The following is a 27,719-nucleotide window of genomic DNA, read 5'->3' as shown; positions in this document are numbered from 1 at the left end:
TCTGACTTTTTAAGGAGACTGTGTTCACTGCTCTATGAGATAAATCTTATGACCACAATTCCTTGATAACTCCTGCGAAAGCTTTAATGTACTTATCCTTTTTCAAATATTCCAGTAACCATTTCGTATTTGATAAACAGTGGATTACACTGTTCATGAAACATGTGTTGCCAATATTTTTCAGCCCATTAAGCCCAAGGGTTGTTTTGAGATATGTATAAATTTATACATAGAATTCAGTTGATACATGTTCTTGCTCTTAAGAATTAAAAATGACTACATTGTTAACTCTTTTATTTCAGTTCATGTAAACATAGCATAAAATCACAAGTGAATGGTCAGTCCCTCTCCAGTGAATAGTTCTTTTCCAATATCAATAGATTCTAAAGGTGTGCCGTCTGCTGTTTTGATGTATGTGGTTTCAGAGGACCCCAATTTTCCTTGAAAAAATATGAAAAGAAGATCAATATATTAGTTCCATTTGGCATTACTAGATGTCACAGAACTAGATTTCCTGATTTCCTGAAGGATGTACCATACCGGGTGGTAAAAATTCAATCGCACACTACTGCTATCTTGTTAAAGGTAGAAGATACAATTTTGGTTGAATTGGGCAAATAATAATAATAATAATGGCTTTTATTGATGGTTCCATACAACAAATCAAATGGCAGGATTCAATATCTGCGCATGATAAATCATCGCAGAGATTGCTCTTCAATCCAACCGTTCCAACCGAACAAAAGAACAATAGAGAAAAACAAAAAAAACACTACGCTATCAAGAACAGTGCAACAAGTATGTACAGAGAAGTTGAAATACATATATATTTTGTCGAACTTGGAGAAAGGTTAATTGATTTCGACATAATTCGATTAGTTGGATCTATTTATTGTAAGAAGATTTTTTTTATCTTTCGTTTGAAAGATATCCGATTATATGAATAGGCAATATGGCAAGTGAAAGATCTGCGAAGTAGAGAAGTTTTATGCTGTGATATTGTTAAATGGGTCCTGACTCTCAAGTTATGATGGTGTATTTCAGTTCTAAAGGACACTTTTTCGAAAAGATATGAGGGTTTTCTTGTTTTAAGGAGTTTTAGAAAAAAAATTGCAGAATGAAATGTTCGTCTGGATTCCATATCCAACAAACCCACATCCCCGAACAGATGGGAAGTGTGTTCTCGTTTCCTCATACCCGTAATGAGCCTAAAGTATGCCTTCTGGATCTTTTGGATCCTAAAATAGTCACTCTTCAAAATTCCCGGACCATAAACCACGTCTGCGTAGTACTTTATAAAATGCAATGGAGTTTATATTGGGAAATCCGGACTATCGCGAGCCGTTCTCGAAATAGTCGAAAAAACTGAAAATCGCTGATTTTTATTTTTCTGATCTGGTATCTTTATTTTACAGAATATAAAAAAAAATCCAGGGTTTTCAATATGCAATCATTTGTAATTATTTGCGTTCGTTCGTTTACTTAGGGCTTCCCTCGTCAATTTTTTTAGAATACAGACCCGTATTATTTTAACAAGTTATGATACCTTTCTGAATCCTGTGTTTATCACTTATGATAATCATGATTGTCTCCCAAAGTTAATATCTAGGTGAGTACTTGATTTGTTACTACAAAGTGAAAAAAGGAACTTGAAGCCTGTTATAAATATTTAAAAATCAATTGTGCTTGGAAAAATGCCGAAAATTTTTCAATCAACACTGAAATTTCGAGAAAGTGGTAACTTGTTCATTACAAAACAAAATATCATCACGTGGATCAAGTTATCCATTGCTTTCATTTTTATTCAGTCTATCAGAAATCAATACAAAAATCATAATATCGTAATTTCATTTTTCTATACGAAAAAATTATTTTTATGTCATTTAGATTGAAAAAGATATAAAGTAATTTGCTACGCATTGATCAATTCAGAATTGAGGCATCATAAGTTGCTTTGAAAAATACAGGCCCGTATTCGATAAGGGTGACCCTAAATGAACGAAACGTCGTATGAAAATTGAAATCAGTAAATATTGTAGTATTCATGTTATTTAATCAAAAACCTTCGAACTTTATCTGAATATTCTGTAAAATGAAGAAACAGAACGGAAAAATCGAAATCAAAGCGTTTCCACTTTTTTTTTTAATATTTCGATAATGGCCCGTAATATTTTCTGATTTAACCAAACCTGTATCTTCTACCGTTACTAAGATAGCAATAGTATGCTATTGAATTTTCGCCATTCGGTATATTCAAAAACAGTTTTTTGCTAATGATACAAAATTCCAACAATTTCTTGAAATATACTAACCATCATTTTCAGTAACAATTCTATGTACTATAACTTCTTTTAAGTGGGCGACCAAGTCTCCATGATTTCCATCAATTGGCCTGAAATAAAAATATTTACTTATTGATTGTTCGATAGTATTCAGTTGGACTTTAATTGAAAAAAAAATGTTTTTTTTATTGCCGATCACTCAAAAACTAACAAGTAATATTGTGTACTGCCAAATAGTTTGTATTAATAAATAGATCAGCTTGTTAGTGCAAGTTAGTGGAAAGGCAGCAACTAAACCCTTCGATTCACAAAGTTGAATAATGCTTGCAATTAATTCAAAAGGGATGCATTCATAGTTCGAAACCAGACGCAATACCAGATACAACACTTTCGGACTTTGGTATCGTCTACTGGCCTACTTGCAGTGAAAGCAACAGATAGCGATTTTTCTCTCTGAGGTCAATGTTGAAGCTTGACTTCGTGACAGACCGCCCTGTGAACTCTCATTCACCATTGATATTCATTGTTTTTTGTCTATCCCATAGTGGTGTATTCATAAGAGAAATTGTTTCATATTTGTGGACCAGTTGATTCCATTTTTGAATTACTAGTGAAGTTGAGAATTGTTATTTTCAGATCTGTGTTGCTCATGAAGCGTTGTACTTTGGATTGGTACAGCCTGGCTTTTAGAAGGAAGTTACTATCAGAGAGCTGCAGATGTAGAATTGTACGTAGCAATGATATCAATCAATGATGTCAGTGGAAATGTGAGAAATTCTCTGATAGGAGTGTATACTTGTGATGCAGTGTTTGGAACCTTTGATGTAGTAATGAATATTACTGGGATTTTTCCCAACACCAAACCGTTATTTTAACACCTCGACACGGGTTTCGATCACCAAGTGATCATCTTTAAGAGAAAGATCTTCCTCTTGAAGGTGTTAAAATAACGGTTTCCTATGATCTTTTTTCAAAAGATCGATCATTCTCAATGGTATCTTTCAGCATTTGACTTGTCGCTCTAGTTGATTGCTGGTTTTCTTTCCTCTTAAATTGGATACATTATCTTGTGTATGTATATTATAATCGATCGAATTTTAACACATAAATTTTCAACTATCCAATTTACTTCCTTTGTGAAATACCTGTCGAGAAGAGCATTACAGTTCTGGTGTGTATGAAAAGCATAATCTAAAAGAATTGATTCATACAACTACACTTACGTAATTATCAACTTATGGTTGATAGCCCGCATGCTAAAGTATATATATTCGTTCTTGTTGGTGTAATCGAAGCTAATAAAATCATCCATATAAAAGCGACCCTCTGCTTGGTTGTTCTGAAAAAAATGTGTTGCAAGCATAATATCGAAAATCATTCATATGCACCTAATATTTGAAACTTTCATTTACAGACTTATTGCGATTGTTATATAGTTGAAAACCAGAACCCAAACACAACGCATTTATGATGCAGCACTAGGCAGCACTGTTTCGACCCGCCATAGGTATCATCAGTGGTGCTAGACTGAACCTGCAACGCATTTGTAGTTGTGAAAGTTAAGTTTTTTCTCTATAGTGATGAACCGGCAATAAATACGCTCATTGAGACATTACTACATTACTCCAAATCATTACATTAATGATGATTCATTTCTCCAAGAAACATACAATGTTTATGGCAGAAAAAAACAGTAATTCAAAACTAACTATAACAAGTACAAACAGAGCACAAGAAAATATTTTTTTAAAACAGATACATTTTCATCTAGAATGACACCAAGAAACTCAGCACTAGAAGAGTATTCATTATTTTCGTTATGGAATGTATTTGGATTCCTTTAATCAATTGATACAGACCTTTTTGATTCAAATATATATGAAGATTTCTGAAAATTTAGTGACATTTTATGGCATTGAAGCCATAGATGATATGATATTGGAATATGCCATTACATAATGAATTCTGAGTAATCCTGACTCATTAATTTTGATTTCCGCTGCTTTATGACATAGTGTATCTTATTGATCCTCAATAAACACGTATGATCTACTTGTTTATCCCAGTTGAGTTTAGCACCCAAGTAGGTACCCAAAAATTTCACTTCCACAGAGTTTTAAATCTCGCTCATGACAGGATCATCTGAAGTATTTGCCCTAAAATTCAATTCCATCGATACTGACTTGAAAGTATTCAAAATGAGTTTATTTTCCTGACAGCACGCACTGAAATGGTCGACAATGGTTTCTGATTTGTAGATAAGTTACTCAACATTTTGTCTCGATATTGTTATGGCGGTGTCACCAGCAAATATTGTAATGTGCCTATCTACTATATGTTGACGTGAGTCATTCATATGTAGCAGAAAGTAAAGGGCCTAGAACCGACCCCTGAGGCATACCATGTTTAATATTTTTTGGTTCTGCCTTCATATTTATTTTACTCATATATAATTAAATCCAATTGAATATTTTACTTGGAAGACTTAGGCTAGATAATTTTGAAGATGGAAACTCATTGAATGTTAAGGTTTTTGAACATTTTTTTTTCTTCTAAAAGTATGTTGGAGATTATTATGAAATATTTGTTATCATTTTTGCATTTCTTGTTCCGCAAAATATATACAAAAATAAGGCAGTTGTAGCAGTATTATAATTTGAAGAACCAACCAAATTGATTTTTATTTGTTAATTTATACACTGTTATACCGGTATACAGGTTATAAAGAACTACAGAACAGGGATATAAGTCGAATCACAATACAATGCAATTACAATAAGTTGTAAGATGAAAACAATCCATATAGAATTAGCTGAAGTGAAAAAAACTAATCTCAGAGATGGAACAGTGAAAAATGTCTAGCAGACAACTTGCAGAATTGCATTTGACACACATGTTATAGAGAGGTGAACGTTTCAGAATATTTGTACGTGCTGTTGGCAGATAAAAAGAAATAACCACTCTAGAGGTTGGTCTAGGTTTTGGCAGAATATGTGGGTTAATAATTAGATTATTAATCAGTTCAAAAAGAAAAATTGTGGAGTGACAATCACGACAGCAACTCAAACTATTCGTAGCATAGTTTGAGCTAACAATGCATCATGAGGAAATGCAATTGGTGGATAGATATCGTCTGATCTACATGAGAGAAGTTTTAGGAAACGACGTTGTACGGATTGAACTTTTTCTGCATACAACTGATGAGATGGATTCCAGCTTATTGATGCATATTCTAATTTTGATCTGACGGAAGCAAAGTATAAGGTTATCGATGTAGATTGATTCGAGTAATCTTTGGAAATACGTGCAATAAATCCATACATTCTGTTTGCATCAGACATAATGGCTTCAATATGTGGTATGAAGGAAAGTTTTGTGTCGAAGGTAACACCTATATTGGTGAATGTGAGAGGCCGTTGAAGTCGATAATGGTTTATTATATGTTGATATGAAAATGGACAAATTTTTAGTGTGTACGTCATTAAAGGAAGATTGTTGCAAAAAACATCATTGCTCAACAGGTTTCAGATTGAAGGAGAGTTGAAGACAGTCTTTGATACCATTGACCTCACAATATAATTTCAGGATATCAGTTTTTGTAAAAATATTGCTAATTTATAAAAAAATCCCCAGACTCTTCCGACGCATGTATTTTCATTTTAAAAGTCGATAGTTACTAAGTTAATAATTACTCACCAGATCAAGATTGACGTAAATAGAGTATGAGGCATTCAGTGCTTCAGTTGTTGATTTTACAATTGTATCTTGCCTTACTATGATACTTCCCGCTCTATAATAATACGGAGACTGAAAAAAATGCAATTATGATGAATAATATAATAAATACATGAATATAGCTTCAATATAGATTATTTGTTTTTGTTGTTGAAATTTTACGACTACCCTCCACAAAAACTTAAACTTTCTCTTATGTGTCAGAATGATTAATATTCATACTTACACATACATGGACAAGTTAGTGGATATGATTTTCATTTATGATACACCAAAATTGTTCAAACTGTGAAAATTTACAGTCAAATCTGGACCAACCATTTTTTGTATTTATTGATTTTCAGATTTTATTGAACTACACCCAATTTTGATAGACATGTGTTATCCGACTGTAGGGAGAAGCTAATATGAAGATAAAGGAAGGAACTCACGGTAGCGATATTAATTTCAGCATTAACTTCTTTCCCTCCAGCATGTACGGACCATCCCTCATCTACTCTATACCAATACTCAGATTCTCCAGGAATAAATACATTCACCGAAGTTATATTTGGTTTCGTGACTGCAACAGACATAATATCCGTACCTGAAACGAAGAAAGAAGTTAGTAAATGAAGAATATGTGAGCCGGATGTAGTTCTTCTCGACCATCAACGATCAACAGCTCCTGGCGAAAAGAATATCGTCCAAAAAGAGGAGAAATACGGATAAAATATCGAGATTTTCTCTTCGAACTTGACAGACTGTATCCAGACCACCGTGTCAAAGATGGTTGTTTTGATTATTGGAGTTCTTGGTGAAATGATGCCTCCTCTATTCCCGAATCTCAAGATCAGGCCGGCTTGCCGTACCAAGGCAGAAATCTTAGCCGGACAAATGCAGCATTGTTCACTGGTAGCTGGTAAATGGTAACTGAGTAAGTCGCATATATATGTTATATATGTTATATATATATATATATATATATATATATATATATATATATATATATATATATATATATATATATATATATATGTTATATATATATATACAGTTTTTTTTAATGCCGCCCCCTTTTATTTTTTGAACGGGTCAACTCAAAAATTTGAAATTTGGGATAATGAAATTAATAAATGAATACTTTATTTTGAAGTGAAATTGACAGATGAAACTTTCGAGATGGCGACTTGGCGTCATCTGGAAAAAAAAATTAAATGGAAAGGGAGTTCTTGTGACATTTTGAAACTCCTGACGAATACTTCACAACCCTAGGATATGGAGTCAATATCTTCACCTACTACAAAATGGCGGAACATTTAATAGTTTCCTGAAAACAAACACATTAATATTGATATTTCTAGAAATATTCATTTTTATCTGCCATATGGCAATTCCAAAAACCCGATAAGGTATGTTAAGTTATTTTTTATTAATAAAAACGACTAAAAATGTCAGTACGACAATGAACATCATTGTTCAGTAAGAATATTCTCATTAAGTTTTCGGTTTTACTAGTAGAAAGGTACCACGTTAACAATCTATAAAATGGTCAAATTTCGTCCATTGGAAAAAAAAATTGAAGCGATTTTTATTTACGGTGTGACGCGTAACTTCCAAGAGACTGAAAGGATTTTCAATGAACGTTTTCCGAATTGTCCTATATGTAGAAAATATTTGAGGGAACTTGTATCCAAATTCACAACTACCGGTAGTGTACTTAAGAAAAAACCCTCAGGTTATCCGTCCATACCAGAAGAATGGCAAGTGCAAAATTAGTGAAATGGTAGTAAATCCTGAACAATCTACTTATTCCGTCGCGAATATTTGTGAGGTAACTCCTACTGTGTGGAGACTTTTGAAAAGGAATAGGTATCATCCATACAAAATTAAGATGGTACACCAATTAACTGAATACGACCCTGTTGGAAGAACAGAATTCTGCGAAATCATGCCGGAAACCATTGCAAGGCATCCTACCAATCTCCACAATATTTTTTTGGTGACGAATGTACACTTTTTTAAACGCCAATGTTCACAGACAAAATTACCGTTATTGGAGTGACACCAACCCTCACGTTTTCCGGGCAACATATACCCAATATCCAGAAAAAATCAACGTTGGGGCAGGAATATTGAGAAACCATAATGTAGGACCTCTATTTATTAAACAAAATTCAACAGGGGAACTGTATTTGAATATGCTGGAAAATACTGTTGACCCTCTCATCACTGAAATCGTCGAAGCGAATCCTAATGAATTCGATATGGATATTGTATTTCAACAAGATGAAGCTCCACCCCATTACTCTAGACGCTACTTTTCCCGGTCGTTGGATTGGCCGTCGAGGTCCTCCAGAATGGCCAGCCCGCTCGCCAGATTTGAAACCTTTGGACTTTTTTATGGGGATATTTGAAGCAAAACGGGTACGGAACTGAACCTGCTTTATTGTTGGATATACGGCTGAGAAGAATAGATATTTGTAGAGATATTGACGTTACTGTATTCGAAAATGTTTGGCGTTAAATATCGGATAGGCTGTTAATATGTCAAGAAGTTCCAGGCAACCATTTCCAGCATCTTCTGAAGTGACCTCAAGCTTATTACCTCATAAATATTATGGAGTTAAATGTCAATGTATTCAGGCAATTATTAAAAGTTTCACCATTTTGTAGTAGGTGAAGACATTGACTTCATATTCTAGGGTTTTGAAGTATTCGTCAAGACCTTCAAAGAGATGTGTCACGAGACCCCCTTTCCATTTAATTTTTTCCCAGATGGCGCCCAGTCGCCATCTTGAAAGTTTCATCTATCAATTTCACTTCAAAATAAAGTATTCATGCATTAATTTCATTATCCCAAATTTCAAATTTTTGAGTTGACCCGTTCAAAAAATATGTTAGTAGTTAATAATGTTTCACTTCAGATTTCAGGTTACATAATTGGTTAGGATAGGTTATGTTATGTTAGATTAGTTGAAAAATACTTGGTATTATTTCATTCATTTTTGATGTGTTTAATGGCAACTACAAACATCTAATTTCAGCTACAATCAACTCCATCGTTTGTAGTTTGAGGACAATTGTTATTTTATGATTTGAAGTCTTGTTATCGTAGCTTTTTTACTATACTTCAAAAGAATATGAAATATAGTAATATTTTGTTGTTACTATAATAAACTACAATCCATTTAGAACCTATTTCAGAACTTTTTGGCACATTGTTACTCGTCCTTCGTAATTAGAATGATATCGATAATGCTTTTTCAGTAATCGATAACACTACAAACAAATGAACATTACTACATTTATTAGTATCTTTTGTAGGTAAAGTAGGCTAAAAAAAGGTAGATTCTTTTCAAAGCGGGTTCCAGCGTGACGGAGCTTGAACGAGGCCAAACTAAAATTCCTACCGTCGAATGAAATCAGTTCTCTGTCTTTCTTCAGACCTTTCATTGCAAGACAACTAGTTCTTTTGGGGTTTTGGTTTGAACATCTTCAAGAGAGGAGATGTCATCGCGTTTTTTCAAACTCCTAATGTGTTGAACTTATTTTTATAAAACTGAAAAATATGTTTCTGTATATACTCACCTATGAGCATTTGAGTATCTCTTTCGTTGATGTCAGTGTATTGATAGAATAGAGGCCTGAGAATTGGATCGCCTGTCCTGGTATGTTCGAAGAATAATCTGTAAAATACTGGAATATGTTGATATCGTAATCTTATTGCATTTCTGATGACGTTTTGAACTTCCTCAGAGAACAAGAATGGTTCGCGTCGCTGCGATTCTCTGCTTGAATGGCCTCTGAAGAATGTTGTCCAAACGGCACCCTGAAATGTAAGAATGATGAATTTTCAAAACAGTTGAGCCGAAAGACAAAATACTGATATTCATGAGAAAATATGATTAATATCTTCGCTAGTGATAAACTCAACTACATATATTCTCATCAAGACAATACTATACTGTGTAGTAGAAAATCTCTGAGATCGCATTTGAATCACTAGAGATTCTATGTGTTGAGAAAAACTGTTGGATCCTTTTGAGTCATCAATTAGGAGAACAGTTCTAATGTAGTCTCTTATTCGAAATTGTGTTTGACTTCTCTGAGAAACTTGACAAATAAATTGATGAAATTAATCAATTTAATGGTTAATTTTCAATTTTGAAATCTGCTAGTTTGATGGCATCTCAAACAAAAAGTCTCTTTTGTCAAGGACATGATGATTCTTAATTGTATTTCTGATTTGAAATATATATTAAAGTATTTTTTTGTATACTAACCGAATGATTCCGATCTTTGAAGAGGAATTAAAACCTATTCTTGTATAAAAACTCCAAAAATCTACAAAACAATAGCACAATAACAAATATTTCGTCAAAAATAGAAGCTGTCGATGTTGGGTCTTTTAAAGATTCATTTTACGATACCGTTGAACTGAAAGGCATTATGTGGACCATATATCGAAAATGATTCTTTGCAATTAAACTGTTGGATGGGTGTTGATTGATTGGTTTAGCCACAGACAAATTCGAAAAGAGTTTTAAAAGTTTTTTCATGGATCTAGCTGGTTTGTTGTACTGAACCTAAAATGTTTAATACGTGTTCAGCACTTCACTGGGAACTGAAATGAGTTCACAGTTTGACGATCACAAAGAATATTTCAGTATAACCGTATAACCGTATAAACCAACCATTTCCTATCCTAGATAGAAATTTCATAGTTAGCGGCACAGTTACCGTGTATAATTCAATTTTTTGTAGGATTTTCACCTAGAAGTATTCAATCCAGAATTGACATTTCACAGTAACTGGTACAGTATCCAGCACAGTAACCATGTAAAGTTCGAGTTTTTTAATAAAGTATTGACCTAGAACTAGCTAGTTTCCATCCCAAATGAAAGTATCCCAGTTAACGACACAGTGACCGTGTGAAGTTTGAATTTTTCAGTAATTCTGATCCCGTATACTGGGATCAGCCAATTCAAATCCCATATAGAAGTTCCACAGTAAACGGTACAGTATCCAGCACAATAACCGTGAAAAGTTCACGTTTTTTGGAGAGGTATTGATCTAGAACTAGCCAATTCTTATCCGAAATAGAAATTTCATAGTAACCGACACAGTAACCTTGCAGAATTCAATTTTTGTATAATATTCACCTAGAATTAGTCAATCCTGATCCAGAATTGGAATTTCACAGTAACAGGTACAGTATCCGGCACAGTAACTATATGAAGTTCAAGTTTTTCAGTAAAGTTTCGACATAGAACTAGCTAGTTCCGATCTCAAATGAAAATATCCTACTTAACGACACAGTGACCGTGAAAAGTTTTAATTTTTCTGTAATGTATTGATCTAGAGTTAGCCAATTCTGATCCCAAATAGAAGTTACATAGTATACGGTGCAATATTAACCTAGAGCTAGCCAATTCATATCCGAAATAGAAATTTTATAGTAACCGGCACAGTAACCGTGCAGAATTCAATTTTTTGTAGATTATTCACTTAGAATTAGTCAATGCTGATCCAGAATTGGATTTTCATAGTAACTAGTACAGTATCCGGCACAGTAACCATGTGAAGTTAGAATTTTTCAGTAAGGTATTGACCTTTCAGTAAGGTATAACCTAACCTAACCTAACATAACCAATTCTGATCCCGAATGAAAATTTCCTAGTGTAAAGTTTGAATTGTTCAGTAAGGTATTGATCTAGAACTAGCCAATTCTGATCCCAAATAGAAATTTCATAGTTACCGGCACAGTAATCGTGTAAATTTCGATTGTTTTTTAGAATATTCACCGAGTTAGAATAAAAATTTCACAGTAATTGGTACTGTCTCCGGCACAGTAACCGTATGAAGTTCGAAAGTTACAGCACAATTACCACGGTATTTCTACATTTTTTGAAAATAATTTGGAAACAAAGAAGGTCAACACGCTGCTTGGGCTGATTACCATCTCACTTTATCACTAGTTCTCTATGAGATTCTAGAGCATCAGATGCTGAGCATAAGGAGGGGGTGCTGAATCTTTGGTCAACTGTATTTATAGTATGTAGAACGATGTTTTTAATGAATCCAAAGATAGGAAAACACATTAGACTTTTTGGTGTTATAATACCTAAAAAAAAGTGAAAAACTAAAGTTCTCAAAGTCGTGGGCATCGTTAGTCTTTGAATACATCATTTCCCATATTGAGAGAATGATAGATGCTGATCATGTACTCACTTGATACCATCTCTGCAACAGTTCGTCACTAGGATCTCCTAAAAATCCTCCGATATCGGCACCACAAAATACCATACCCATTAAATTAGCCGTCATACATTCTGGGTAGGTGTTAGCAAAATGGTTCCAGGTGGCAGAATTATCCCCTGTCCACATAGCGGCATACCTTTGGGATCCAGCGAAGGTTGATCGACTCAAAATAAAAGGCCTTTTCTTTTGTTGATCACGATCCATGAGTCCTTTGTGGGTGGCTCTTGTCTAAAAAATAGAAAATTTTCATTCATTGACAGTTGAAAAATGAGAGGCAATTTATATTATAATATTGGCTAATCTTACTCAACTTATGGCGAAATTTTGAATATAATGTCCAATAGATATAAATACCTATCCATATTATTAAATGAGTTGGCATTTATACAACACCAAAAACCTTCTGTTTTATCAAGTAGTATACGGTCTTTTGGACTGATTTTAGTCCGGAAAAGATCGTGAAAATTTTTTCTGATACTTATTTTTCTTAATGTACAAAAAAATATTGTCCGAATATGTGTAATTATTGTAACTACCAATGAAAATAAACTCGGATCCTACTTGCATAAATCCATAGATGTTGTGAATATCTCCATGTTTGACTCCTCCAGCGTGCAATACCTCGAATGGTAAGGTTTTCTCTATGGTATCGTCAAATACAGCTGGTTCATTCATGTCGTTCCAGATACCAGCTAATGTTTCGGTACTGCCATTGAACTTGTCGAAAGCGAACCAACTTGAGTAATAGTCAGATGCTTCTGGTATCATAAAGTCTATCCAGCTCGATAAACCTGGCCAGCAGTCAGCTAAAAAATGAAAAATTTTATTTGGCAAATAGCAAAAATGATCATTCTTTCCACATAATATTCTGGTATATGATTTCTGTTCAATGAGTGAAATGTTCTTCAATCATCTTGATTACCTTCATAATTGGATCCATTAGCCCACTTGACGAAATATTTGTCTTTTGCTCCCAAGTAGACCGAATAGTTGTTGTCAACAGCGATATGTGGATCGGATATAGATACACATTTCCTTCCCGTAGCAGATACGTTTCTCTGTAAATCGACTGGGTCCGTGTAAGTGGTGTGGTTCCACTTGAACCATCTGTAGTCGTCAGTGTGGTCACCATCTAACCAAATAGCATCGAATGGAAAGTTATTCTGGTCCATCCGAGCTACAACTGTTTTGACATCCTCTTGAGATTTGTAAGAGAAACGACATTGGTGGTAACCGAGGGTCCATAACTGGAAAAAATATTTCAGAAATGAATGCAAAATTTAATTCCTGTACATTATTTCAGTAACTCAAGTTGATCAAAATAACAATTTGATAACAGGTGTTTCAATCAATTGAAAGTGTATAGTCATGACAGTAAAACTTCCTGAATATTTCATTTTATTTCAGATTTTTTTCAGTTTCTTCTTTTCTGCATATAATTATTTTTTTCTATTTTTAAACATAAATTCAATAAAGAAAATCTTTCATATTATAACTTTTCATTTCGGTATCCCAGGCCTTCAAAGTAAACATTTCAATCGTGTGAATCTAGAGAAACCGAATGCCACAAATTGCCTATTCACAGAAAACAATGAATCGAATCATTTCAAGCCTCAATACCAACAAAAAAACCAAATGCATTCCATCCACGGTTTATCCAGAACTGATATCACACGAGAGTAATTCCAATTTCCGAACTGAATAAAAAAGTGCCCTACTTCAGGTCTCCAACCAATATCTAAGAATGAAAAAAACATAAAAAGATCAAGGCAAATCGACTTGTCATCTGGTATCTCACAGGTATCAGAGAAGGGATGTCACAAATTAACATCAAGTCGTTGAACACCATTAAAGTGCGAGGATGTTGAACAATATCCAGTATGGAGAAATCATTAATGGATTTCCAGTATGGAGAAATCAGTATCTGGATCTCCAGTGTGGAGAAATCAGTACCTGAATCTCCAGTGTGGAGAAATCAGTACCTGGATCTCCAGTATGGAGAAATCAGGACCTGGATCTCCAGGTCATCAAATTGATTTACTATCGAATCCAACCGTTGAAATCAGCTAACCATTTTATCCCATTCCTGACTCATTCCATAACTCTTGTATTCAATAGTCATTGTTTATCAGGGATAAATAGGGCCTTGAACTGTCAGACATATTAAAATCAGATATAAGGTTGGCAGATTGTGAGATTTTGGTTTTTTTGCCATATCTTCGTTATTTCCAAGTATCCCCATATCAAAAATGATCATATATTTGAAGGATCTTTTAGAATCAAATTAATTATGTGGTGAAGTAGTGGAAGACTACATCCAGCTGACACAAATTTGCAAGGGACAGAATTGTTTCCAGTTCGCTAACGGTTTTAGCAACATCTGTTCATGAGCGGTTTTGAATTGGAAGCAAGAGAAGGGTTGGATTATTTTCCACGAACTCTGATTCAATACGTGAATGATGTGTTTGTGCCTTTCGTCACTAATAAAAGTGAGGCAGAGGATTTTGAGTCTTATCTCAACAAGTCCCGAAATATAAAACTCCCTTGAGCAAAGAACGGTATGATAGTGAGAAAGAGTTTCACTAGTTCGGACTTCCATTGTCTACTATATGAAAAAATGATTTGAAATCCCTGAAACAAATAAAAAAGAAGATTTAAAAAAGAATGGCTGAAAATAAGAATTATATTAACCAACATAAACCTGAAATGAAATAATAATGAAATAAAATACAAGTAAAAATAGAACAATTGAATAAATGAAAATAAAGAAAAAAAAATTCACAATTTCACAATGGAGAAGGAAATCCACAACGAATTGCCATTCTTAGACGTTTTGGTGAAGAGGACCGACACTAAGTGGGAAACATCTGTATACCGAAAACCCACTCATACGGGACAGTATCTGAACCACGAATCCAACCACCATCAGTCGACTAAAAGAGGAATCATCAAGACTCTATTAGACCGTGCTTTTGGGCTTTGCAATACGAAGGAAGGTCTCGAGAAGGAACTAGACATCATCAAAAATGATCTTCACCGGAATGGCTACTCCAGAACGATGGTAGAAAAGACTTTGGCTAGAAGACAGCAGGAGCCTCGCAAGGAAGAGAAGCCGTCACAACCAGTACTTGCACTTCCCTACATCAGAGGATTATCGGAGAGAATAAGAAGAATTGGTTCCAAGGACAACATCAGAACCTGCTTCAGATCCGGTAACACTATCCGTAGCAGCCTCACGAAAACCAGGCCACCAAACGCGGACTACGATTTCAAGAATTGCATTTACCGGATACCCTGTGAGTGCGGAAAATCCTATATTGGTGAAACTAAAAGGCCATTGCATGTTCGCATTGCCGAGCACAAGAAACACACACAGCGAGTGGAAACCAGCAAATCAGGAATAGCAGACCATGTTTGGACCCATCAACACAACATCGAGTGGTCCCAAGCTGAGATCTTGCACAGAGAGGAACATTGGTTCAGAAGAAAATTCAAGAAAGCCGCATACATGTTGTCTAACAACGAATTCAGCCAAGCCAGCGTAGAAATACGCAACATATGGAAACCCATCATCAAGCGAAAAATGGCCAACTCCCGCCAAAACGGTCATCTCCCACGGAACCAGTGAAGCGGAAAATGGAAAGCGGGGATAAGTGAAAGTACTCGAACGACCTATAAATAGTCATCTCTCGGAGGAATCAGTCCAGTCATCACCCGAAGACGATTGTAGATACTAACAATCGAAACGTCGTGAACTAACGTGACTTGGAATCTCTGCACTTTTTATTTTTATTTTCTTTTTTTCTTTTCTTTATTTTTATTTATTCAATTGTTCTATTTTTACTTGTATTTTATTTCACTATTATTTCATTTCAGGTTTATGTTGGTTAATATAATTCTTATTTTCAGCCATTATTTTTTAATTCTTCTTTTTTATTTGTTTCAGGGATTTTAAATCATTTTTTATATGGTAGACAATGGAAGTCCGAACTAGTGAAATTCATCATGAAACATTGTCAATCACCTTCAAACAAACAGTGAGAAAGAGGTTATCTAGGAGATCGCTGAAAGTAATGAGTATCTTCCCAACATAGTCGATAAGCTAATCAGGAAGTAAACATTTGGAGTGTCTCCTTTCTGATTAGCCAACTTTTCATAAATACGAATACTTGAAATTTATAGTTTGCCATACGAACCAATATTCATCAACATACGGTTCCATATTTATGAAAAATTCAATATGAAAGTGGCTTTCAAAATTGTTCATATTTACCCGAAAGTCAAAACTGTGAAAAGGAAACAACTAGGATTTAGGAAATCAACCATGAGGATGGCGATATAAAGTATGATGGTCAAACTGAGCGGACTATGAAAGTCCGCTACAAAGAACATATTCCACACATTCAGTTGCATAGACCATATAAGTACCATAGAGAACGGCCACAGAATAAATGAGGATGCTTGAGATTGTTAGGGAGGTAGATGACAACAGTTTTTGGATGCCTTCGAAAGTTGAAAAATCAAAAAATGTAGAATGAGACCTATGAACGTCATTCCTAAGAGCCTTTTTTTCACACCTTTACGTAGTTGCAGGTAAAGATCAGATACCAATTCTCAACCCATATCGATGTTTCTTATGACTAGAACATCCAAGAATGGCAACTTATATTAATTTTATCCGGGAGTTTTATATTTCAGGACTTCTTGTTGAGACAAGCTCCAAAATCCTCTGACTCACTTTTATCATTGTCGAAAATGGCAAATACATCATTCATGTATGGGATCTGAGTTCGTGGAAAGTCATCCAACAGTTCTCTTGCTTCCAATTCAAAACCGCTCATGAACAGATGCTGCTATAAACAGTTAGCGAACTGGAAACAATTCTGCCCCATGCAAATTTGTGTCAGCTGGATGTACTCTTTCACTACTTCACCGCATAATTCATTTGTTTCTAAAAGATTGGTAGAATATTTGATCATTTTTGATAAGGGGATACTTGGAAATAACGAAGATATGGTAAAAGAAACTAAAATCTCAGCATCTCGCAACCTTATGTCTGATTTCAATATGTCTGACAGTTAAAGTCCCTATCTGTTCCTTATAAACAATGACAATCGAATACAAGAGTTATGGAATCAGTCAGGAATGGAATAAAATGGAATCTGATTTCAACGGTTCACTTGTAACAGAAATATGGCGGTGAATGAAATGGGATCGATAGTAAATTAATTTGATGACACCTCAGTACTTGCACATCCAGGTCCTGATTTCTCCACAATGGAGATCCAGGTACTAATTTCTTCATACTGGAGATCCAGATACCTACTGATTTCTCCATACTGAAGATCCAGGTACTGATTTCCCCATCTCATTCCTAAGAGTCTTTTGTTCACACCTTTACGTAATTGCTGGTAGAAAACAGGTAAATATTAGATACCAATCAGGTGGCAAATAACATAAGGAACAATAACAAACTTCTGGAAACTAATTCAATGTTTATTGATTAAGGGCGAAAACCTTCCTTTCACACAAACTGTATTTTATATAATATTCTATTTTCAACAGGTGTTTTCAGATACACACACGTGATATGTGACATTACATCGTACTGCAAGGAAAAATTGTTTACGTATAAAGAGAGAAATAAAAGTTATCAGTATGTGAGTTTTATATTGAAGGAAATCATATTTTCACTATCAGAACCAACAATCTATATTTAGGTTCATTAAATAGAAAAATTTAGAAACGAAATCATAAATATAGGAATGGAAAAACTGTGATATTTACCTGTGGCATATGTGCCTTTCCAGTTAATGCCGTAATCTGTCTAACAAGATCTTTCGGAGTGGGTCCAAGGAAAATAAAGAGATCAAAAGCTGCTCCCTCTACCATAAAATATGCTTTAGGGTTTCTATCTTTATAAGTAATGTCTATCCATTGTTCTGCAGCATTGTGAAGAAATATTCCAGAACTTACATTTGCTCTGTAATGAAATTGAAATTAAAGAACTGGTGAATATCCATTGACTTATATATAAAGAATATGAATTCTACCCTACGGACGATAATCCTCAGAAGTCGAAACTTTTGTGAGCTAAGGAAGTGGCTGAAGTTGAAGCTAAAAGTCACATCAATTGGAAATGTTTTTTTTTCTATCAAATCGATAGACAATCAAAAAAGTTGAATATTTTCGCTCACAATAGAAGTGATAGTGGTACTATTGGTGGGGAATACAGGAACAAGCTTCAACCCATTTGAAAAACTCATACTCACGAATGACCGTATATTGCTGGTACAGTCCCATAAAGAGCCATGGGTGAGTCCGCTTCATAGGCCCAAGAGTCTGAATTTCTGAATCGAAAAGGATCAGAAGAATCGTCCATCGTTTCTTTCAAAGCAAGTTGATACGCATGGTGGAACAGACCGTAAAGTCTTTCAGATCCGTCGAATTCAACCCCAAAAGTGAATGCTTCACTTTCCTTAGTCTGAAATTCAAAATACTTCAATTTAGCCGATCATTTCTGCAAAAGTTCCTCGTCGATATTTGATTATCCCATTTCTTTTTATTCGTGAAGAAGTGTACAAACTACTACAAGTTGTCGGAAAAATATATTGTAGAATATATCCACATCAGGAACATGAACTCGCTTTCAGAAAACCGAATAAACTTTTGTTATATACCTTTGAAAATGCAATTACATCCAGTTGTTGAATCATGAAGAAACAGCAAGAAGCTTCGGTGATAAATATATCCAAAGGCAACCTCTAAGATGCCTATACACTGGTATAGCGACTCATACATATAGAATTTTCATTTACATATGTTGACTAATATGACTTACTCGATTTCATTCACGTGGGCCACTTAAAAAAATGTTAGATACAGTTAGTACCACTGTTTATGTAATGGTACAGTGTTGTCTATTCTACAACTTGATGATGTAAATTGAGGGATAGATGTGAATTGTGATGACAATGTGCGAATACATGAAAGTTTTATGATTTCTTCAAGTACTTTTTGTGGATCTATAAGAATCTAAAATTATCAGCGGTCTCAATGGGTGTGCGTTGTGAAAAATTTTCATTTTCATATGAATATTGATATAATAAAAGAAAAATTAAAGAAAATAAAAAAAATTAACAAAATAACGACAAATGCCCCCGAAACTATTGATTTCGTATTCATCACCACGATATAGTATGTGTTTTTCAATCAATTGACAATTGGTTGCTCAACCCGTTAAGAAAATATCAACATTATGTCAATTATCGAATGCTCGTGTGTCATTTTTATCGAAAATATACTTACGCTCTGCATGAAGATCCGTTCTGCGTCCAAAACCACGAGAATATCGCCTTTATACATAAATCTCACGAAAAACGGAGGACCCTTAGCGACGCGAATACTATGATGGGAGTCTTCAGAGTAGAATAAAACACTTTGTGTTTCCAATATTACTTTCAGTCTAAAAAAAAGAACAAATTTATTAAACAAAACCATAAAAAAATACTGTATGGAGCACTAATTTTAGTAATTACAATATTCTGAAGCACAGTTGGTGCAACGAAAGATTACATATGCGTCATCTATGAAATGTGCAGTAAAAAAAATACTTTTAAATAGTTTTCCTTTCCAAGTAAGAAACGAATACATGTCGGAACCAAAAATATTGTTTCTTTTTCATAACTCTGTCAACTTATTTCGGATGCACGAAATGATGACGCACGTGTAACCTTTGGTTGCCCCAAGTGTAAGTAACTATTTTGTACTTCAACAAATTCGTTGTATATAACTCACTTCTTTTTTTTGAGTTCTTCTACGATTACTATGTCTTCCAGCTCAAATCGGGTATTTTCCAATTCTGCTATTCTAACTCTGGCTTTATTGCCTTCCAGAAGATATAATTGCATATTCAAAACTGAATCATAATTATATAACGGGACGTTAACGACATTGTTACGAATCGAAAATCCTCCGATATCTGCAGTATATTTTAAGGCGTCTTCTAAAACTCGATGTCGGAGAGTGCTGAAAATCAGAAAAGTCGTCTATTACATTTATTAGTGGAATCATTTTTTTTCAGAATCAGAAGTATATTTTTCTGGCTCATCATCATTTCATCACTATATAACTTTATTCTGTTTTTTGAATGCTTAAAAAGTGCGTACCAGTATTTTGCAGACTTTTCAACCTGTCTTGCAAGAAAGGGGTTTTTTCTTCTTGTTGGAAGATTGCTTGCGTTCAGCCTATTCCCAGAAAGAGCAAGAAAACTCTTCCAAATAACTATAGACCAGTTGCTTTGCTATCAGTGATATCAAAAATCATAGAGAAAGGAGCAAACCAGAGTATCCTTGATTATTTGGAAGGCTTCAACATCTTGAGCGATCATCAATATGGCTTTCGGAAACAAAGATCAATAGGCGACCTTCTATGGTATGTCACCCATATTTGGAATAACGCAATCGAGAAACATGGAGAGTCAAGAGCTGTTGCGCTTGATATTTCAGAGGCCATGTGTAGCATGAGGGTTTGCTGGCCAAACTATAATGCTGTGGCTTTTCGGATCACTTCTGTGTAAGGCTCTTCAGCTTCCTGGAAGAACGTTCCCTGCAAGTGGCCGCCGATGGATATTTCTCGAATACTTTCACCATCAACGCTGGTGTTCTACAGGGATCCATATTGTCTTCAACCTTTTTTTATCGTATATCAACGGCTTATTGGAAAAAACCAAGGCTGCTCCTCAAAAGCTTGGAACACTGCTCCCAACCAGAAAACTGTACACATCTCAGCAACTTTTGATCTTTTATAAAGCTCAGATCAGACCCAAACATACTAGTCTAAGAGCCAGTGAGCGGCTACCTGCATGTATTTGACCAGACTTAGGTTTTTGTACATTGAGGCCCCTTTACCTACCGTACATGATATGGGACCTCACTAAGCCCAAAGTGGTGGACGCGGTGAGTGCGCAGGTGGGACAGGTAAGTATCAATTTTTTAGTAATTTTAAATGCATTTGACGACGTTTGCCGTTTTGATATTTTGAAATATATTATTATTGTGAACGGAAAATAATAATGGCTGAACATTACCTCGCGTTCAACATTGTGGCAGACATATTTGAAAATATTAAAAATAAATGTTTTTTAAAGTAATTGACGAGATCTGCCATTGATACATTTCACTTATTATAGTTTCAAAAACTTATATTAATTAGGGCAGAAGTATTCAGTGCGTACAAGCATCAGCAAATAACAAAATCTGAGATACTACCCGGCCAGATGTCTATATATTACGATAACTGTTTTACATCAAAATAATGTATTTATGATTTACTTAATCACTTCAAAGTATTACTATTGTACCCATTCTAGCCTATAATATTTTTTCTGATATTTACTACCTGCCAGTTAAATAATATAAGATTTATACCTGAGAGGGCTCTATTATAATCCCAAATCTAATGGTTTCCGTCAGATGTATTCAGTATATTTGTCAACCTTCATATAGATGCCTCCTGTTGCGTGAATTTAAAAAAAATGATAGTGTTGCTTAATTTCATTTTGTTCATTGGATTATTAATTGTTGAATGAAATGCAATGTGTTTTTTGTGACACATCAAAAACAAAATTATTAATATTTTCGGAAGAGACTATGGTAAAATGTCGAAATATTTTGAGGTTACGAAAACTTCATAAATTAAAGTACAACGATGTAATTTTACCGGAAGATATTTTTGATGCCGGCTATCATAGTAGTTGTGATAAGACGTTTACAGCTTTAAAAAAAAAATTTTTTGGCAGATGCCAACAAAAAAATTTCATTACAAAATACGTCGTCGTCTGCGACTGAACAACCATCAACATCAGTTAATAGTTCAATAATTGATGATGCAATGGTACATGATTCCGTTTTGAATGACGTGAACGTTCCTGAGATAGATGAAGTTGTAGAAAAAAATATTGAAGTCGCAGTAGATCAGCCGTTCGAGGAAATACAATTGGAAGATTCAGCAGCACCATTAACTGTTCAGAATCCTGAAACTGTGGCTTCAGCAAACCTGAATTTGTGCTCTTTTTGTGATAACAGAAAAAAACAATATAAGTCTAAGAATGAGCCATTACGTACTTCAAAAAAAAATCAATTTCAAATAAATATCTTATCAAAGTTGGAACCAGATTCTGAAATTCACAATGAAACTTTGATAAAAATACAAAGTGTTGCCTCTGATGAAGTATACTATCATGATGTTTGTCGACAAAATTTTAGAAATCACAAACGGTCACTGGTGACAAGTTCTTTCCGTACTTCATGGCATATCTCTCAGAGACACATGAAACCGTTTATAGAGAAATTTGTAATTTAATTGAGGGGAATGTCATAAAACGGGGACGTTGTTATTTTTTGTCATATTTGCATAAAGAGTATCTCGATATGTTTAAAGAATTGAGTGAAGGCTCCGATGCAGCATCAATATTTGCCGCGCATTATTTACAAGAAAAAATTCACAAGAAATTTAATGATAACATTCAAATTTTGATGTCAAACCAAAACAAGTTGTTGCTCATAAGGGCGTTTCAACTATTGATGACTCATTATTTGCGTACCTAAAAGACCAAGATACCTTGCAAGCAGCTGCTGCTATTTTGAGACAGGAAATGAATAACTAAAACAAAATTACCTGATTATTCAACTAAACAACAACTAATTAAAGGTGAATGTTCAATACCACCAATGATTTCAGAGTTTTTTTCGACAATATTCCTGGTAAGTTGATAAAAATCAATTCTTTATCGAATATGTTCAAATCTATTTATAAATTATTAATATTTCACAATTTACGTTTAATTTTTACAGAATCTGACTCAATTGATGATGAAGATGATTTACACAACGATGAACATTACCCGGATGATGATTAATGAAGAATAATGAATACTTATAAATATGTATGTTACCTTAACATACCTTGATATTTAAAATTTTCTCGTATTTTATCGTCTTTTTTTATCGTCAAAATTTTTAAATATTGTATGAACTACATAAAAAATACATTATTTTGATGTAAAACAGTTATCGTAATACATAGACATCTGACCGGATAGTATCTCAGATTTTGTTATTTTCTGATGCTTGTACGCACTGAATACTTCTGCCCTAATCAATATAAGTTTTTGAAACTATAATAAGTGAAATGTATCAATGGCAGATCTCGTCAATTACTTTAAAAAACATTTATTTTTAACATTTTTAAATATGTCTGCCACAATGTTGAACGCGAGGTAATGTTCAGCCATTATTATTTTCCGTTCACAATAATAATATATTTCAAAATATCAAAACGGCAAACGTCGTCAAATGCATTTAAAATTACTAAAAAATTGATACCTGTCCTACCTGCGCACTCACCGCGTCCACCACTTTGGGCTTAGTGAGGTCCCATATCATGTACGGTAGGTATAGGGGCCTCAATGTACAAAAACCTAAGTCTGGTCAAATACATGCAGGTAGCCGCTCACTGGCTCTTAGACTATACCCTGAAACTGCTGGATTCCATCCAGAAAAGAGCCATTCGCCTGATTGGAGACGCGAACATCACTTGCAACCTTGATAGTCTAGCTAGAAGATCGAAGAAAGGTTGGAGATTTGTCTCTCTTCTATAGATACTTTCACGGGAAGTGTTCAAGTGACTTGGCACATTTAATTCCACCAAGACCGGTACATATCACAAATACGCGACGGACTGTGGCTGCTCATCGTTTTGAGGTTCAACTCAGTACACCTCGAACTTCACTGATTGAGAACACTTTCATTTGGAGAACGGTGTTTACGTGGAATAAACATCCTGAGAACTTTTCTCGAAATGGCTTTAATCTCCAGCGATTCAAGTCCAATGTGAATCCCTACTTCCGCACAGGCACCGCTCTAAGTGCGCCTTTAGGATTTTCCTGTAGTGCTTGTGTTTGGTCTTAAAAAAACGTAACACGTGTTTAGTCATACAATGGCGCAAGAAAGAAGTGAAAAGATCAATTCTACATTTGCAAACACTTTTTAACAAAAGGACATGAGTTCAATCATGAATACGACGTGTTACATTTAGAAGAGAAAAGTTTGAAACTCAATGTTTTAGAATGTTTAGAAATCAATAAATTTAAGAATTCAGCAAATTTACTCAATGACCAAATAGAATCAAATAACTCTTCGTTACTTAAAATTTTGTTGAAATTTGGAAACTGGTAGGTACATAAGCTCATGTAATTTAATTCATTACCAAATTACATACACATAAAACAATAAATGACCAAATAAAACTCAGGTACTTGAAATTTAGGTACTTCAATTCGAAAAATTGGGTGTATAAAGCATTGAATATGTAGAATTTAGTAAAAATCCCACAAAGTAGGATTTTTAGTAAACATCCCACTTTGTGGGATTTTTACTAAACAGTGACGAAGTAGATCATTCATACATATTACACATACATTCAATGACATGGAAAGAAATGAATGATTTTAAACTTTGGACCTTGGAGTTACTTCTGAAAATTTAATGTTTACATTCTTTTTGTCAGAAATAAAAACGAAAAAAATATATAATGTAGAGGAAAAATACTAAATCTATAGTGATTGATTTGCTTCAAGGTTGAATTTTTTGAATGACGTGTTTAACCTGATTATACTGAGCGTGCGAAGATCCTTATCAATGCATATGTGATATGTTGTTAAAAGTGAGATATAACAGATATATTGTGTGAAAAATAAATCATTCAGATGAAGAGCTTATGTTATTGATAACGTGACATTTAATAAAGTAAAAGTTGTAGATAAATGAAAGATAAATCTTTGAATGAAACAAAAATGCACTAATTCCAGATAATGTACTCAACTACAGAATATGAGAAAATAAATATTTCAAAGTGGAATTCTACCATAGTATCTACAGAGTAGGTTTTTATGATTGCCTGCAACAGGATCATGACAAAGTCAATTAAATAGATAAACTACAAACCGGTTTCCAAGGTATTATCTCTCCTAACGTACTGTGTAGGTACGTTTGGGAAGATGAATGGTTTTGTTTCGAAATATTCGTTATCTTATACGTAAGTATCTTTCCTTGATATAATCTTCACGACGAATTATTATCAATATTGATTAATTTTCATTATTTTTGAAATAGAGAGATCTATAGCAGATATACCCGTACAATATCATCGCACAATATTGGAAGTTATACGATGTATTATGAAAAATCAAATCGTTTTCAAATATTTCGCGTTTCCTAGAAAATATTAGGCAATTTCATGGCAATATGGTACAACATACCATTAGTTCGTTTCAACAAGTAGAAGAAGTATCTGATGACCGATGAAAAATTGGATAGAACTTTCATTTTGTGATTCACTGAATTTTACCATGGAGTTTCGGCTTCCGGCAAATATTGTACAAACCGTGTTGACAACGAGAACAATATGACAGGCAGGCAATATGAAGGGCAATAAGAAATAGTCACTTTCCTATCACAGTGACGATTGTAACAGAAAAACATCATCCTTATAAGCCTATAATTCAAAAATCTTACTGTTTTCCAAGCATGTAATGGGTAATAATAAAGACTATTATTATTACTTATGGGACTGAGCTACAATAACGATTTGTGGAACTGATACTGGGATGAGTGGGACTGGGCATAGACTTGTGGAACCGGGCGACGATTTGTGGGACAATTTGTGTTTGTGGGACGATTTGTGTATGTGGGACTATGGCTGGGATTTGTGGGACTGGGCGACGATTAGTGGGACCGATTCACGCAGAACGAACGTCTTTTTCTCATATTTCCTTCGTAAATATTGTGGAAACGATGAGGCGACGTGGAAACGATGCCGAGACAACGAGAACAATTTGACAGGCGGGCAATATGAAGGGAATTAAACTATAGTCACTTTCCTATTGCAATGATGATTGTAACAGGAAAACATCATCTTTCATAAGCCTATAATGCAAAATCTTATTGTTTTCCAGGAATGTAATGGGTAATAATGAAGATTATTATTATTACTTATGGGACTGAGCTACAATAACGATTTGTGGAACTGGTACTGGGATTTGTTGGCTGGGCAACGATTTATGGGAACAGGCGACGATTTGTGTTTTTGAGACTGTGGCTGGGATTTGTGGGACTGGGCGACGATTTGTGGGGACAGACGACGATTTGTGTTTATGAGACTGTGGCTGGGATTTGTAGGGCTGGGCGACTAACGAATAAGCGCCGCTTCATATTTCCTACGTAAATGATATGGAAACGATGAGGCGACGTGAAAACGATGTCGCACACACGTAGTTTCTATGTTCACGGAGGAAAGACGTCGGAAGAAACAAATGTCTGCCCCACGTCCGTACCACGCCTCCCTCCGACGCCGACGTCCGTTCTGTGTAAATCGGCTCTAATGAGCCAGCGACTGGCGAGTTCAAACGTGTCCGATTGGATTCTCCACATGGAGCAACACTATTTTCTGTTGTATTGTACGTGTTGCACTTCTTTCAGAAAATACTCTAAAATGTTGTACACTTTCAAATGTGACCAGTGCCGTGCTGTATCGTTTCACTGATAATTATTGATAGCTGAAGCCGATAACGATTGAAACTGAAGGGAATATCACGACAGCTTTCAATTCCTTTTTTGCACCGGGCATATGCTTTCAATGGAATTCAACACCACGCATGAGCTTTGCGTTTGATCCCTCTACGAGTTGAAGCATTATTTTCTGGACTTTTCGTGCATTTTCGTCTTTTATTGGTAGTAAAATACTAACGTAAATTCTGAGCTAGCACGTTCCAATGAGACTGGTGCTAGCCATGACATCTCCCGAAAGCCTAAATGATATTTTACTATTTATTTTGTATGAAAAGCATGCGTTCTGAAACTAGTTGAACAATTAACTATTTCTTGAGTGATAGTCTTTATGTGAAGAACAGAAAATTCAAAGCTGGTAATTTGAATTAAACAGGTAAACAATATTTTAATTATAGTACTTACGAGCAAAAAGGTATCCTTGAGCAATTTTTGAAAACGTTTTTATCTATTACCGGCAGGTCTGCAGTGGCAAGAGCCAAAGCTGATAAAAAAAATAAACCCCTGAAATAATATTGAACGTTATTTTTTATGGAAGCATTCTGCGTAAAAGTTACACTTACCTATACATTCTTCGTGAATATCACTGAAGAACTGAGTGTTTCATCGTTTATAATTGGGTATTTATATAAGTGCAGCCGATATTATTATCTGGTACTAGGTAAAAACACTTCAAGAATCCGATAAGCCTGATTGATTAATGTGAAATATAGATATCAAAAATATTTTCGTTTTCTACTCAAAATGCTATAGAACATTTACAAAGATATTGACCGATTTTTATCGAAAAGACAAAACTCACAGCGACCTATTTGAATATATTACGAGTGAACAA

General features: G+C 34.6%; 1 protein-coding gene across 1 annotated transcript; it reads right to left on the bottom strand.

Annotated features, from left to right (window-relative positions):
* Positions 1-277: 277 nt before the first annotated feature.
* On the bottom strand, positions 278-27,596 carry LOC111503027 (neutral alpha-glucosidase C). Its single transcript, XM_074169512.1, has 15 exons — positions 27,448-27,596; positions 27,290-27,388; positions 20,058-20,288; positions 19,569-19,725; positions 18,533-18,744; positions 18,048-18,243; positions 13,183-13,507; positions 12,822-13,066; positions 12,231-12,488; positions 9,588-9,828; positions 6,449-6,603; positions 5,979-6,089; positions 3,506-3,621; positions 2,313-2,392; positions 278-440 (listed from the first exon to the last, which is right to left on the bottom strand). Exons 1-15 carry the CDS (start codon positions 27,453-27,455, stop codon positions 325-327), a joined length of 2,550 nt encoding a protein of 849 aa, XP_074025613.1. The 5' UTR covers positions 27,456-27,596; the 3' UTR covers positions 278-324.
* Between the last annotated feature and the right edge of the window lie 123 nt (positions 27,597-27,719).

Source organism: Leptinotarsa decemlineata, unplaced genomic scaffold (genome assembly GCF_025532065.1).
Source record: "Leptinotarsa decemlineata unplaced genomic scaffold, Ldec_3_MD MMD2_P_RNA_scaffold_5, whole genome shotgun sequence".
Classification (NCBI taxonomy): domain Eukaryota; kingdom Metazoa; phylum Arthropoda; class Insecta; order Coleoptera; family Chrysomelidae; genus Leptinotarsa; species Leptinotarsa decemlineata.
This window is presented reverse-complemented; position numbering and strand designations above follow the sequence as displayed.